Below are 12,996 nucleotides of genomic sequence, written 5' to 3'. Positions count from 1 at the left end.
TTGACGAATCTTCGCGAAATTTTCAAAACTAATGGGGCGCTCCGCTCAGCTCCTACCCTGAAAGTCTCGGGGTGATTCGTCAAGCGGGGATCGAGAAAAAAGGGGGGGTCCCAAAATGAGTTTTCCCCATGCATTTTTCCATAGGACCTTTAGTCGAAGGTACAGCCCGAACGGCTGAACAGAATTACTTTAAATTTGGCAGAGAGGTAGTCCTCAAGTCAGGGAAGTGCCTTTTGCAGGTCTGGTGTCAAGCTGTTCAGTATTTCCTGAGAAAATAGCATTTAAAAGCATATACATATCTATACGCGCGCACACGATGCTGTGCGCGAGCGAAATTCTGATTGGTTGTTAGATGTCAGTCAACATTCGAATCGGTCGAAATCAGGAAGTGTCGGCCGCCATTTTGTCTCTCGCACTGAAAAGGAAAGGGGGAAAAAATGTGGAAGACGGGAAAAGGGGGCAGGGAAGAGAGTTCCTGACCCCCTAGCCTTTGTCAGGGGGTAACAGAAGGACCCCCCAGGGGGAAAAAAACATTTAATTTTTTTTTAAAAAATCGCGGGTTGCGCGCACGGTGCACACACATTAAATAAAATTTAAAAGAAAAAATATATTAAGAAATACATAACTTAGCATTTAAAAAAACGAACAAATTCACTTAAAAAACCATAGGTTTCACACACGTTATAGTTAGGAATTAGCATTTAAAAAACCTTGCAAATTCACTTAAAAAACCATAGATTTCACACAGGTTATAGTTAGGTGGATATTTCTCTCGTAAAAAACCAATGAAATTCCCCCGTTATAGTTAGTTCAGATAACTATAACTCGCGCGACCGCCACTCTATCACAAGGATGATATCATCAGTGATGCCACTGACCATGTCTTGAGTGATGTAATATGTGACGTCATCAGCAGTGGATTGCGGGCGCGCGAGTTATAGTTATCTGAACTAACTATAACGGGGGAATTTCATTGGTTTTTTACGAGAGAAATATCCACCTAACTATAACCTGTGTGAAACCTATGGTTTTTTAAGTGAATTTTATATATATATATATATTTACTCTAACCTACTACCTTACCTATTCACTTACTTGACATCACAGCATTACTTCAGTGGATCTGAAATTATACCAAATCTGACATTTTGGATCAGAAATAAATGTGATCTGAAATTGTGGATCCGTAATTTTTGGGGTATATGCACCATATACAGTATAACACGCCAACCTCTAGTTAATTATGAATGGTGCTGTTTTAAACTGAAATGTTTTATTTAATATGTAACATCACAGGTTTGAAGTCATTTAAAAGGCAGACTTGAATTTTGGGCAGTCTATCTTCCTTGCACTCATGTGAACAGAAAGAATACTGATCAAAGCTCAATGAACTTATGTCCTATTTCTCATTTAGCTAGAGAGATCATCAGAAAAAAACCTAACTGGGTAAATTCGCAGGTAGGCCGGTGACAACGTCTGTAATGTTTCAGCTTGTGCTTTTAAGTCTTTTCTAATTTTTAAATAGCCAATTTAATATATTATTGGGTATCATTTAAAATCATGAAGGAATGCATTTTTAAGAATCAAAAGACAAAAGTGTGTTCTCGTATTGTGCATCAGTTCTAACAGAGTGAACATTTCACATGTCTTTTGCTTAGGACTGCCCCTTTTCACAAAACAGCACAATGCGCTCTCTACATCTGTCTTTCTATCTGTTGAGCAATTGCGCTTTGGTGTGGTAGATTAATGCCACACAGTGTTTGCCAATCATGCTGACACTACAGCGGTCTCTTACTCCATCCTAAAGTTCCTCCTTTTTCCTGAACTGTGTGGAGACAAACGTCTCAAGCTCCCACAGTTACTTCTCATGCATAAAACAGAAAATTAGCCTTCTGGTCGGTTCATGTTGTACACCATTGTCACTCTGCTCCCTCATTACTGGCACTATTTCATCTCGCCAGCCCAGATCTTAGACTAGCAACAGGTCTTTCCTTTGTATTGAACGCTGTGTTTAAGGGGCGTTAAGTGAATATTGGCAGACACATCTCTTTTTTTATTTGCATTGAAAAAACGATTTCCTTTGCAGACAATTCTAAAGCAAGATTCTGAATAATTTTCCTGGAAACCAGAATGTTGAAATATGGGAAATTATTGTGCAGGATTTAAAAAAAGGTACATGCTACTGAGCAATCAGGTTCCTCCTTTTCTTACATTTTGGAGTCCACTGACTAGTTAAATAGGACAGTTTTTCAATTTACTGTCTTCTCATGCTGTGATCCTTCCCTTACACTTGCCGAAGCTCCTCGAAGGTGTCTTGAGACTCACAATTCAACTATATCACCCTTGCGCCTGGTGGTGTTGCTCAAATAGTCCCACTTTTCACGATGAGTGAACAGACTTTTTCTAGCCATTCCATTCTGGCTGAGCACCATCTCAGTAGATAATCGAGGTGAAAGCGTGGTCAATGTTTGAGCGGAAGGCTCATGGGAACACCTTGTGCTAATGTGCCCAGGTGGTGTACTTTTTTGCTCTCCGTCAGTCCCAGCATGGACGTCAGAAAGACTGTTCCAGAAGACAGAATGACTATCTAATGAGCTCTTAAAGCAGGCCGGACTCGCTTTAAAGAAATGACAGATCCCAAGGAAGCTGTTGTTAAAGTACAAGGCAAGAATGTGGTCCCAGGTCCCTGATTAAATTTAAACAAGGACTCTCTATCCTCATCATTATACAGAATTGTGGTGTAAGTAGAACAGTCTTCTACTTTTCTGTTTGTTATAATGTGCCTTTTCATGGCCACTACAGAAGATTTATTTTAGTGTACAGATAATAATTGTCCTTTGCGATTTTCTAAAACTAACAGACTGTGTTACAAAAATAGAAAATAACAAAAAACCTATACAGTCTCCTAACATGCTAGCTACTCCGTGTACTCGGAGTTGGAAGGAAAAGGCTGAGAAGCAAAACACAGATAGAAAAAACATTTGTTATGCGGTTTAGGAATTTTAAGTCTGGGTTGTGAAAAAGGAATTAAATTGCACACAAATAATAAGGGCTGATTCAAAAACTGCACTTTTGAGTAAGTTTACAGTTTTGAGTAAGTTTACTAATTTTTGGTATTCACAAACTGCACTTTTGCAGAAACTTACACTTTTGTATTAAGCCCAGCACTACATATGGCCAACCACAGGTACTGTAACGTTATCCAACATATAATAATGGAGGTAGGGACGTAGAATCCCATTGGAAATAATGTTACGTTTAATTCCTATATCTTTTTGGTAGAATCAATGCTTTCACCGAGTCAGAATGTTTTACAAGAAGGTGGAAAATGGATGTGGATTTGGCCCATTATTTCTCCCAGAAGAGGGAAAATTGAGTCCATGTTTTATTTCCCATTTTGGAAATTAATTTGTTATTTCAAGATTTAGATGCGTGCATACCAGTTGAAATTGGACCTTCGCATCCTCAATGGTATGCCAGTGTCTAAATCTGGGGAGTTGATAATGAGGGACAAAGTGTCTGGGAGTGTCAGAAGAAGGTACGAGTTCCTCAGGAGCTGACTGTAGTGGAGTAATGGGATGGCTGTAAGTAGTGAAGGTGGGTGGTGCAGCCCGGGTTTGAGAGAGAAGGTCAGTAGTTGTGGGGGTCCACTGACAGGAGCACACATTAGTAATGTAGTTTCAGGATTACACATGGGTGATGGGGCTAGCAGAAACCACTAGCATAATATACTATGTAAGGATCTGCCGTGGGCATGAACATGCTTATGGGGCATTGGTTATGTTTTGATTCATTGAAATTAAATGAAGGATCACGACATTAAAAGCAGGATCACAGGTATCAATGGACGGCAGGATCACAGGTGTCAATGGACAGCAGGATCACTGGTGTCAATAGACAGCAGAGTTGGAGATCAGTTTCCAAATTCCAACAGATGACACTCCAGAGTAAGAAAGGGATTCCTGGCTCAGTGGGAGATCCTACAAGCAGCATACAGGAGCAGGATGAAGGGTGACTGTTTCATGTGGAGGTCATACAGCAGATGGAGGGGGACAAAAAGCGGCTCATAATGATCAGTGCTTATACAGCAACAGGTCATTGGCAAGGCAACATGCAAGTAAGGAGCAGGCTAGCACGTAGGTAAAACAACAAGGCTATCGTCAAAATGAGTGATAATTGTAAGGCTTCTTGCTTTCCCTTCATACTTCACTACTGCACTCAGAGATAAACCTCCTGTCGATGGCAATGGGTGCTATCGAAACCCCAGCGTTCTGCTAGTATCTCTGGCTTGCCTTTGTTCTTAGCACTGTGATACCTCTATGTACACACACACCCTACAAATACACTTTCGTTCATTCGGGATAAAAAGATGCACATTGATTTGTAGCACCCGTGCAAATAAAAGGAAGATATACTAGATTCCTACTGAACTCATAGGGCCCAAGGCAAACATAGGTGTTTGCCAGTGAGCTCCCTCAATCTTGATCTTTGCCACATTGGCCATCATTCTCAAGTGTGCTCCACTTATGGGTATAGTGTAGTCCATGCTGTTAAAACACAATTGTAGCTCTTCATGCAACTGTTTTTCATGCTAATAGACTGTGACCACATCAGATAAATGAGCCTCAGAGTGAACGACAAGAGTGCAATAGTTACATGGAAGGTTTTGAAGTTGTAAACGACTACATGCAAACTCAAGTCTGTACAAACTATTTATCAGCTCACTTTGAAAGGGTTAGACGAGGGAGTCCTTTAAGGCTCAAGTTGCTCTAGTGCTAATAAAGTTAGGGTTTTTACAGGTCTAGGTAATCATAGAAAAACAAACATTCTGTGAACATATGGCCACTATACACTTGCCAAAGGCTCCATTTCATTCCATATCTTTCCATATGGAGGATCTAAATACTACATTACTGTATCCCTTTAGTAGCATCAGCACTTTCATCTATTCAAAATGTGTTGGACAGATACATACCTTCACCAGGGTTATCAAGCTTTAAATAAACAATGCAAATAGACTACCCAAAAAGCACTTTAGGCTTTGCAAGGGTTTGAAAAGCGACAGATCAATATTATTCCAATATAATATAATGTAATACAATGCCTAGCATAATGACCTACTCGCATCACATCCTGTATAGTAGCCGCCTTACTTTCTTGTAATTTCAACCAAGAACTTTGAAGATGCGTCTGTGATACATGAGACCCCATAGGAACCATAATCACAACCCCTGATCTGAATTCTTTTCAATTCCTAAACAAACTGGTTGAAATTACACTCATATCGCTCAAACTCTGTATAAAGGGGCCTTGTAAAAGAAGGAAGGCGAGACATAGGAAAGGATATATGCAAGAGTCAATCAAAATCTGTGAGAACAGTAGAGCTCGCTCACCTGGACAGGGCTGTAAATTGCAGTCTTGATATTCCGATGCTGACCCTACACAAGGCAAGCCGCCATTTTTCGGTTCTGGGTTTGTGCATGTTCTCTTCCGGCTCTTAAACCCCACCTCACAGTCTTTGGAGCAGGACGACCAGGCACCCCATGAAGACCAGCCACCACTGATGATGCGAGTTGGGGACTTTCCGGATCTCAAGAGATCTTCTACAAGAGCTAGAGACACAGCAGAAATCAATGAGATTCGCCAATGGAGCCACAGATCACATTACTATTACTGGAAACTAACACTGCACCTTATTAGTACCTATTAAGAAAGACAGAGGGGTAAAAGCAACATATCCTGAACATGTAATCAATTAGTGAGGTAACAGATTTATTGTAATCAACACTAGTGTGGATGTCGTGTCCTAAAAAAGAGAAAACTCAATACTCATATTAAAAAGTTACAGTCTACCGAAGATGTGTAAGCAACTTTTTAAAGATCACTTTGGATTTTCATTTCTTTAAAAATGCGCTGAGAATTGCCAGACAAAATGATTTGCCCCTCAGGCTTTTTTCTAAATCGAAATATGCGTTTGCCCCCCCCCCCCCCCCCCCTCCCCCAATTGTCCTCACAATGACGCTGTGAGTTAGTCTATGGGATTCTGTCTTTGTGTATTGACACAGGTGTGCTGGTTTATGGTAAATCTGCGTGTATTTGATTTGCCCAAATAAATTAGTCATGCCTGAGTTGACTTAACACAGGGCACTGCACATCTCTTTGTTGTATTCCAGTACTTAAGAAAGGCAATCATTGTTTTTTTGGATGTAGCTCACGGGGTAATTATTCATCTCTTGTAGGTTCTGGTGTGCAATATTGTGCCTATGTTTTTTATTCAAGTGTTTTCTCTAGTGGAACATGGAACACTTTAGAGCGCTTTCGTACATTGTTACAGAGTAGGACAATTATTATCCCAGTGATTACTTGGACATGAATCAAGCAGATTATAAGGCACTGAAGGAGCAAAGTGAAAGGCATTAGTGTGGGTAGCTTAGGTGTATTCCTATGGCACTTCACAGAGATCTCCTCGAAAGAAGTAGGTGTTCTCGGGAGTGGTGGATGGGTGTAGTAGAGGGAAAATGGGGAAAAATAAAATGTTAGCTTTGTGTATAGATACAAATTGTATTCATAACATCATACAACTCTGAAGTCCTAAAAAGTTTAGTTTCAATCGCTTCATGAAGACGAAGGCGTTCAGATGCCACCTTAAAGTGCAGGGTGAGGGTGTTCCACGGCTCTGGGTCCTGCGCGTTCTAGACTCTAGCCCCATGTTGTTGCTCTTTGACTTTTTTGTTTGTGGAATCTGTGAGACATGGTTGAACCGCAGCCCTGGTTTACTACTTAAGTCTTCAAAAAGAAAGCAAGATTCCCCTCACTGCCCACTGGTGGACGTCAAAGATGCTCAGGTGGGTGAGGGGCCATCTTGCTTTTCCAGTCCTAGATCTTTTGTGGAGCCTGTGAGAAGATGGAGCACTAAACACCGATTGTAAAGAGGTTTCCACTAATTTGAATGGCCGCTTACTGATATAGACCCTAAAGTACTGACATTTAGTCGGTGTTTCTTGTCTGCTACACTTAGCCGCTATTGCAACTAGGGGACTGCTAGATTAAACGACCTTTCCGGGATGCCACTATTCACTAATGAGGTGGGAAATGGAGGATTAGAACACGGTTATCCAAGTTGCGGTATGCTTGAAGAACATTCTTTATTGCATAAAGAAAATCAAACTAAGGAGGACAGAATGGTTCCGCAAAGGAAATAATGTTTGCCTGGGCACAGCCCTGGTCCTTGGCCAAAGAGTTAAAGAAAAACCTAGCTGTAAACCCCGAGATTAAGAGCATGAATACAAAATAACAGTGGCGACTGCTAACTGGAATCAGCAGTGGGGTTGAGTGAAGGGGGAAGGCGCGGGGTGGGGGGGTTATAAGATTGGGCTAAAAAAATAAAATAATCACTTACCACCTGGCCGGCCGGTCACTGCCACCTCTCCTGCGTCCCCTTCCTGGCTTCTTGGGGGAAACAGGAAGCAGGAAATACCAGGGCTACGACACTCCCTGCTGCAATGGAGCATTGTCATTGGTCTGAGCGCCACGACACAGCGCTCAACCAGGGGCTGGAGGAGTGGGCATGTTCTCCACACAGGCTGTAATGCAGACTGCATGAAGAACATGCTATGTACGCATGACTGTCTCGGGTCAATCACTCATGCTCACATAAGGAGTGCAAACTACTCCTCCCCCTACTCTGAGAGCAGCCCCGCCCCACAAAGACGACAACAGGAACAATAAACAATAAGACAGCAAAAAGCAGCGGAGCGACGCTCCTCCAACTTAGCGGAGGAGCCGCCAATGCAAAATAACATCAAATGGACTTAATAGCTGATTACTGTGCATATGGTTTACTGTTGTATTAATTATGCATGACTACCCTAGAACCAGATGCAAAAGGTGGAAAGAATTCAAAATGATTCTATTAAGGTTTTATATCAGATATAAAGATTACCAAGGCTGCAGTCCAAGACACTACCCTAGATAATTGCACCAGCTGCCTCCCCAGCGTGGCTGTTGTGCGCACACAAATAAACCTGGGGTCCAGCCGCACCTTCCAGTCTGCAATCCAAGTTCAAATGAAAGAACACAGAAGCAGATATCTCAGGCCACTGTGTGAACATCTTTGGAATGCCTTTGATCTCCCACTGAGGCCACACTGAAGCATCTCTCATGTGGACGTTAAAACATCAGTCTTCAAGGATGAATTTGGACCATGAATTTGTCACAGAAAGGCCAAGCCATCATCCCCGTTATAGAGGGACCGGGAATGGCCTTGACTAGAACAACAGCCACGGCTTCCTAAACAACGGGCACTATTTCAGATTCTTATTCTGATGTGGTAGCGCCTCATGAGAAGAATGTGCAAGAGATGTGAGAATGCTATGAACAAGTGTAGGCAGCCAGTAGCTACACTCTAGCCCTAGAACCAGACTCATACCATCTGCAAACTGGAACTAGATACCCAACCCACTTCACAGACACCCGACAAAAAACACCACATCGCAATAAATTCTCATCAACACCTCACTGTCATATTCATATGGGGATTTAGAGGAGAACCCACCAGGGTCTGTGAAGGAAACCACAGAGCCATCCCTTTACACAAACAATAAAAATTACATTGCTAAACTGATTTGTTTTTAATATTGTATTTACTGAGATGAGGTTTGGTTTGGTTTAAAGTGGTCTGATTATGGCCACTGGGCCCATTAAGTTAATGGTTTATGTTGGAGGTCAAAATGTCATGAAAAGACCTGTCTAGCTGAATCAAGTCTTCGCGGTAAGGTCATTTAGCCTGTAGCAGTGACATTTCAGGTCTGCACGGGATGTTTCCGCATGACAGAGAACTGCATACACATCTGAGCTTTCATGCAAGCCATACCCACCTTTCCAGGAATCCTACTAGGTTGAACAGTTCTGCTTTCGGGAAGAGAATCTGGTTTGCACAAGTGTGCTTCATTTAAGTTGCAAACAACGTATACACAATGGCATACATTAACACAAGTCTTAGTCCGAGATCAGCAAGGCCAGATTAAATGCACTCTGCTACGGAATTTACCCTTCGGCCACGTTCACACAATAAGTGGAGCTGCTGTCCTCTCACCAATAGGCAATCCAGTAATGCTCATTCATTTTTCTATAATTGAAAGAGTATATCTAAAAGAGAATATTAGGGGGGAAAGTAGAAACTCTTCAATCTTACACCTGAGGAAATGACACTAACGGACTTAGGAAGATATTAACTTCCATATTAAATATTCAATTTTGCAGATACAGTGTGTAGTTAGTTTTCTGCAGGAACACTGAAATCAATTTCTGCCACTGTTGTCTAATACTAACAGTTTACTTACTATAAAACCCATAAACCCGCAATTAGTTATGCAAATGGCGATGTTGCTTTTTGTATGCTTGTACGCAGGGCCGGCTTCAGGGCCGTGCAACCAGTGCAGCCAAACCTGGCGCTAAGTTCGGGGGTTGGGGGATGGAAGGGGGTTCGATGAGTTTGGGGGGCTGTGTCTAGAAATAACTTATGAGTTTAAAAGCATAAAAGCAACTACTGCAAGGTTCCTTGTGTGTCCAGCAGATTTCAGGCTACGATAAAAATGTCTAGATAACGCTGGTGATTAATGTTGGTTCTGGAGAGAGATTGCAGTTTTGTCTAGTGGCACTTTTAACTCATCATAATGTAGCACCGGGGGTTACCCTTCCTGCTGCAAATCACATGTACCCGTAGATCACAGAACTGATTTATGTGCATAGCTCATTGGGTTACTGTTTTTAACTCAGAGATCCTTTTGCTACTTGCAGTTCATAAGTTACAACCCTGATATAGCACAGTGATCTAGGAACTGTCATCAAAGAGCCAACTGCATGATATAGGTTAGAAAGGTATGATTTTTCCCCCAGTCTTCCATTATCCCAATGTTGCTCAGAAAGGGTTGCTTGGATGGAAATGCATTGTCATTAATAAGGACAACCTCAACCACCATGGCATGTTTTAAATTTTAAAGTTTCTGCTTCTTCAGACCAAACATTAACAAATATACTGCCTACGCGTATGGATGACGTGATTCCCACACCTTGTAATCCTCATTATTTTATGCAACTTTTCCTACGCAGTGATTTACTCACATATGATTCATTGTCTCTGCGTAGTTTGTGTGCTCAGACATCCTACACTGGTATGAATAGCGCTATAAAACAAGTTACTAAGAAAGATGCATCTTTTGTGTTTTAGGAAAATGTAGGCACCAAAAAGGTTCCTTTTTAGGTCTCGCCTGACCCAGCGCATGCGCTGGTCTGGCGAGACTTATTGAGAGGGCTCCAAAAAGTGCTACCAGGCCAGCCTAGAGCCACAGTGCATGTGCGCGGGCGCGCGCGCCGCGTTTTACCGCAATTACTTTCACTTTCGCGGCCGCAAGGCCGCCTTGATGTTGATCACGATCGCAATCGCGATCACTTTCACTTTCGCGGCAGCAAGGCCGCTTGGCATTGCCAATAGGTCTCGCTTTTGGGACCTTATAAGTATTTAGTTACGCAACTGTTGCATGGCTAAACACTTATAAGGTCCCAAAGGCGAGACCTATTGGCTATGCCAATGCTTGTTAGGTCTCTCCCAGAGGCAGGTTTTAACCGAAGAGCCTTTTGGCCGGCGCCATTACCCAGCCTTGTTGGCATTCAAAGGAGAAAGGCCGAAGGGCTGACTTAACTTCAAATATAGTGCATCTACTGTCAGAGTACATACTCGATCCTTACACACTCGATCCAAATTTGTAGCAGAGCAGCAAACCTGCTCTGCCTTTAGGAGCGTCACAATGCATCTGTCATCTTTGACGAGTACTTAAAAGTCATATCAAATTTTAGGAAGAAATATGGACTATGAATTGAATTTCTGCACAAACACAGGAATAGTGAAGAAAAAGGCTCATGAGCTTCCATTGGTTCGTCAGTTGACTCCCATTGTACTGTGACTCTTTGATGCTATATTGGGCAAAGAACATGACCCCGCATCCATGCACCAGAGTCGTCGATCACTATTGATAGACTGATGTCTTTTTGTTGCAAATGCATCTGCTAGGTCTACAGACAACCTGAGATGTACCTGAAGGAGGGAGTTCACCGGAAGCCAGTCACAATGAGGAAAGAAAAAACACTCAGTAAGTCAATCAGTGCAAATCGGGGTAGGCCTGGAGTGGCGGCAGTGAAAAGAGAACAGAGACGTAGATAAAGATTTCAATCGGAGCTGTAATTGAGAAAGGTTCCTAGAACTAGGAACGCCAGCTAATGGAAAAGCCTAAAAACACTCTGACTGTAATTCCAATCCAAAGTGAAGGCGTAGTTCGTCTGGTGAGACAGCTCACGGAAGGAAGACGGAAGCATTTACTGATCTCTAGGTATCCAGTAGCTGGTAGCCCGAGCAGTTGTCGATGGACAGCCCACACGTCAATCAGCTTGTATCAAAAGATAGACGGTCACATGAGCATGTTCTATATTTGGAAATACCGAGGGGCAGAACACATACGTTCCAGTAAGCATAGCCAGTGTTCAGGAGTCAATACATCTCTTTTCAACCATGAACGACCATCATACATGAAAAGGTGCGCACAGAGCAAGATTAAAAACCACAGTAATTTCAGTTACATTCCTAACCAGAGTGCGGGGCAATCCTTCAGCCTGAGACACTGCACCATGACGATGCGGAATCAAATGCAGCATTTGAATACCGTCCTGATTGTATAGACTGGAGATTGGTTCAACAACCCTTTTAAAAACAAATAACAGACTGTCTTCTGACATTTCTCTTGACTCAGTTCTAGGCAAGCAACCGCAAGCTAGTCGAGAGACCATTGAGTGCGCTTGGGCTCTGCTCATCATCAGCCACTTTGGGGCTATTATTCATCTATACATGACAATAGCTACCTACTGCACACTATAAAGGCCTAATGGACCCTGGTATGGGCATAGCACTACGGAATTCAACAGACCAACAACGGCTTCCTATTCGACAGTTTGTTGTGTATTACCGCACACCCCAGATCTCCTTTTTCACAATCACATATAGCCCATTGCCCTGTATAGGAACATTAATAAACTTTATATATATATCTATTCCTCTGTTGTTGTTTAACTGAAGAGAAGAAAGACTCCCGACAGTCAGTTCATCAGTGAGGCAAAGAGGGCCAAGAATTTACTTTTAAAGTACTTCGGCCTTCGGTTCACATCCCACACCCTACACTCCACCACCTAACAGGGCAGACAGTACAAGACATTCCTAATTTTAGTCTCTAGTCACCACAGAATCTTAGCACTCTGCTCAAACAAACTCCCTTGAGGTATCTTCTGAACACTCCTTACTTACTCAGGAGAAGATGTAGCTCCTGGTGTACCCCAATAATAGACGGCTACAAAGATGTCTTTAAGGTGTGTTTTAAGCACCGTACAAAAGAGCCACCATTCACACACTGACACACTGATCAGCTCAGTTACCATCCTAAATCAAGGAAACGTACAGTCAGTTTCACAAACCGCAGAGCCATCACTGGGACAAAACCGTGACTCTGTCTTTTTCCTCCCAAACTGCAGCTCGTGGGGGTCGGCCAGCTGCGCACGGCAGGTGTAGCGGAAGCGCTGTTCCTGTCGGGCTCCATTTTGGGTCACGTTGACAGGCATCCATGGAGTCCAAGGGGTATTCCTCCGAACTTCAGGGCAGTTCTCTGGGTTACAGGTCCTAAACTCCTATAAGAAATAAAGACTAATTTTCAATGTAATTGTCTCAAAATATTACAGAAAATATTTTGCCTACCTGCTTAGTCTGAAACAAAGGAATTGGAGATTAAGCATTGGGAGGAATTAATTAACTTACAATTATAATAGTTCAATATCTTAGAATTCCTGCACTATTCCTTCTTTCAGTCTAAACTCTTTTTAGGCCATCCAAAAGATTTACAAATAACTTAAATATAACATATTAAACAATCTGGTCCAAACTTCGCCGTCACTGAAATT

General features: G+C 42.3%; 1 protein-coding gene across 2 annotated transcripts in view; it reads right to left on the bottom strand.

Moving 5' to 3' along the window:
* Positions 1 to 12,996, bottom strand: part of SEMA5B (semaphorin 5B) — an 834,612-nt gene that overhangs the window by 65,814 nt on the left and 755,802 nt on the right. For both annotated transcript variants that reach the window (XM_085647318.1, XM_085647319.1), the window contains 2 exons: positions 12,501 to 12,726; positions 5,394 to 5,612 (listed from right to left, as the gene is read on the bottom strand). In XM_085647318.1, the coding sequence (XP_085503444.1) occupies positions 5,394 to 5,612; positions 12,501 to 12,726 (445 nt within the window). The remainder of the gene's footprint in view (positions 1 to 5,393; positions 5,613 to 12,500; positions 12,727 to 12,996) is intronic.

This window comes from Triturus cristatus, chromosome 3_2, assembly GCF_964204655.1.
Source record: "Triturus cristatus chromosome 3_2, aTriCri1.1, whole genome shotgun sequence".
In the NCBI taxonomy this organism is placed as follows: domain Eukaryota; kingdom Metazoa; phylum Chordata; class Amphibia; order Caudata; family Salamandridae; genus Triturus; species Triturus cristatus.
Note: the sequence above shows the minus strand (reverse complement) of the source record. Positions and strands in the feature narration are given on the sequence as shown.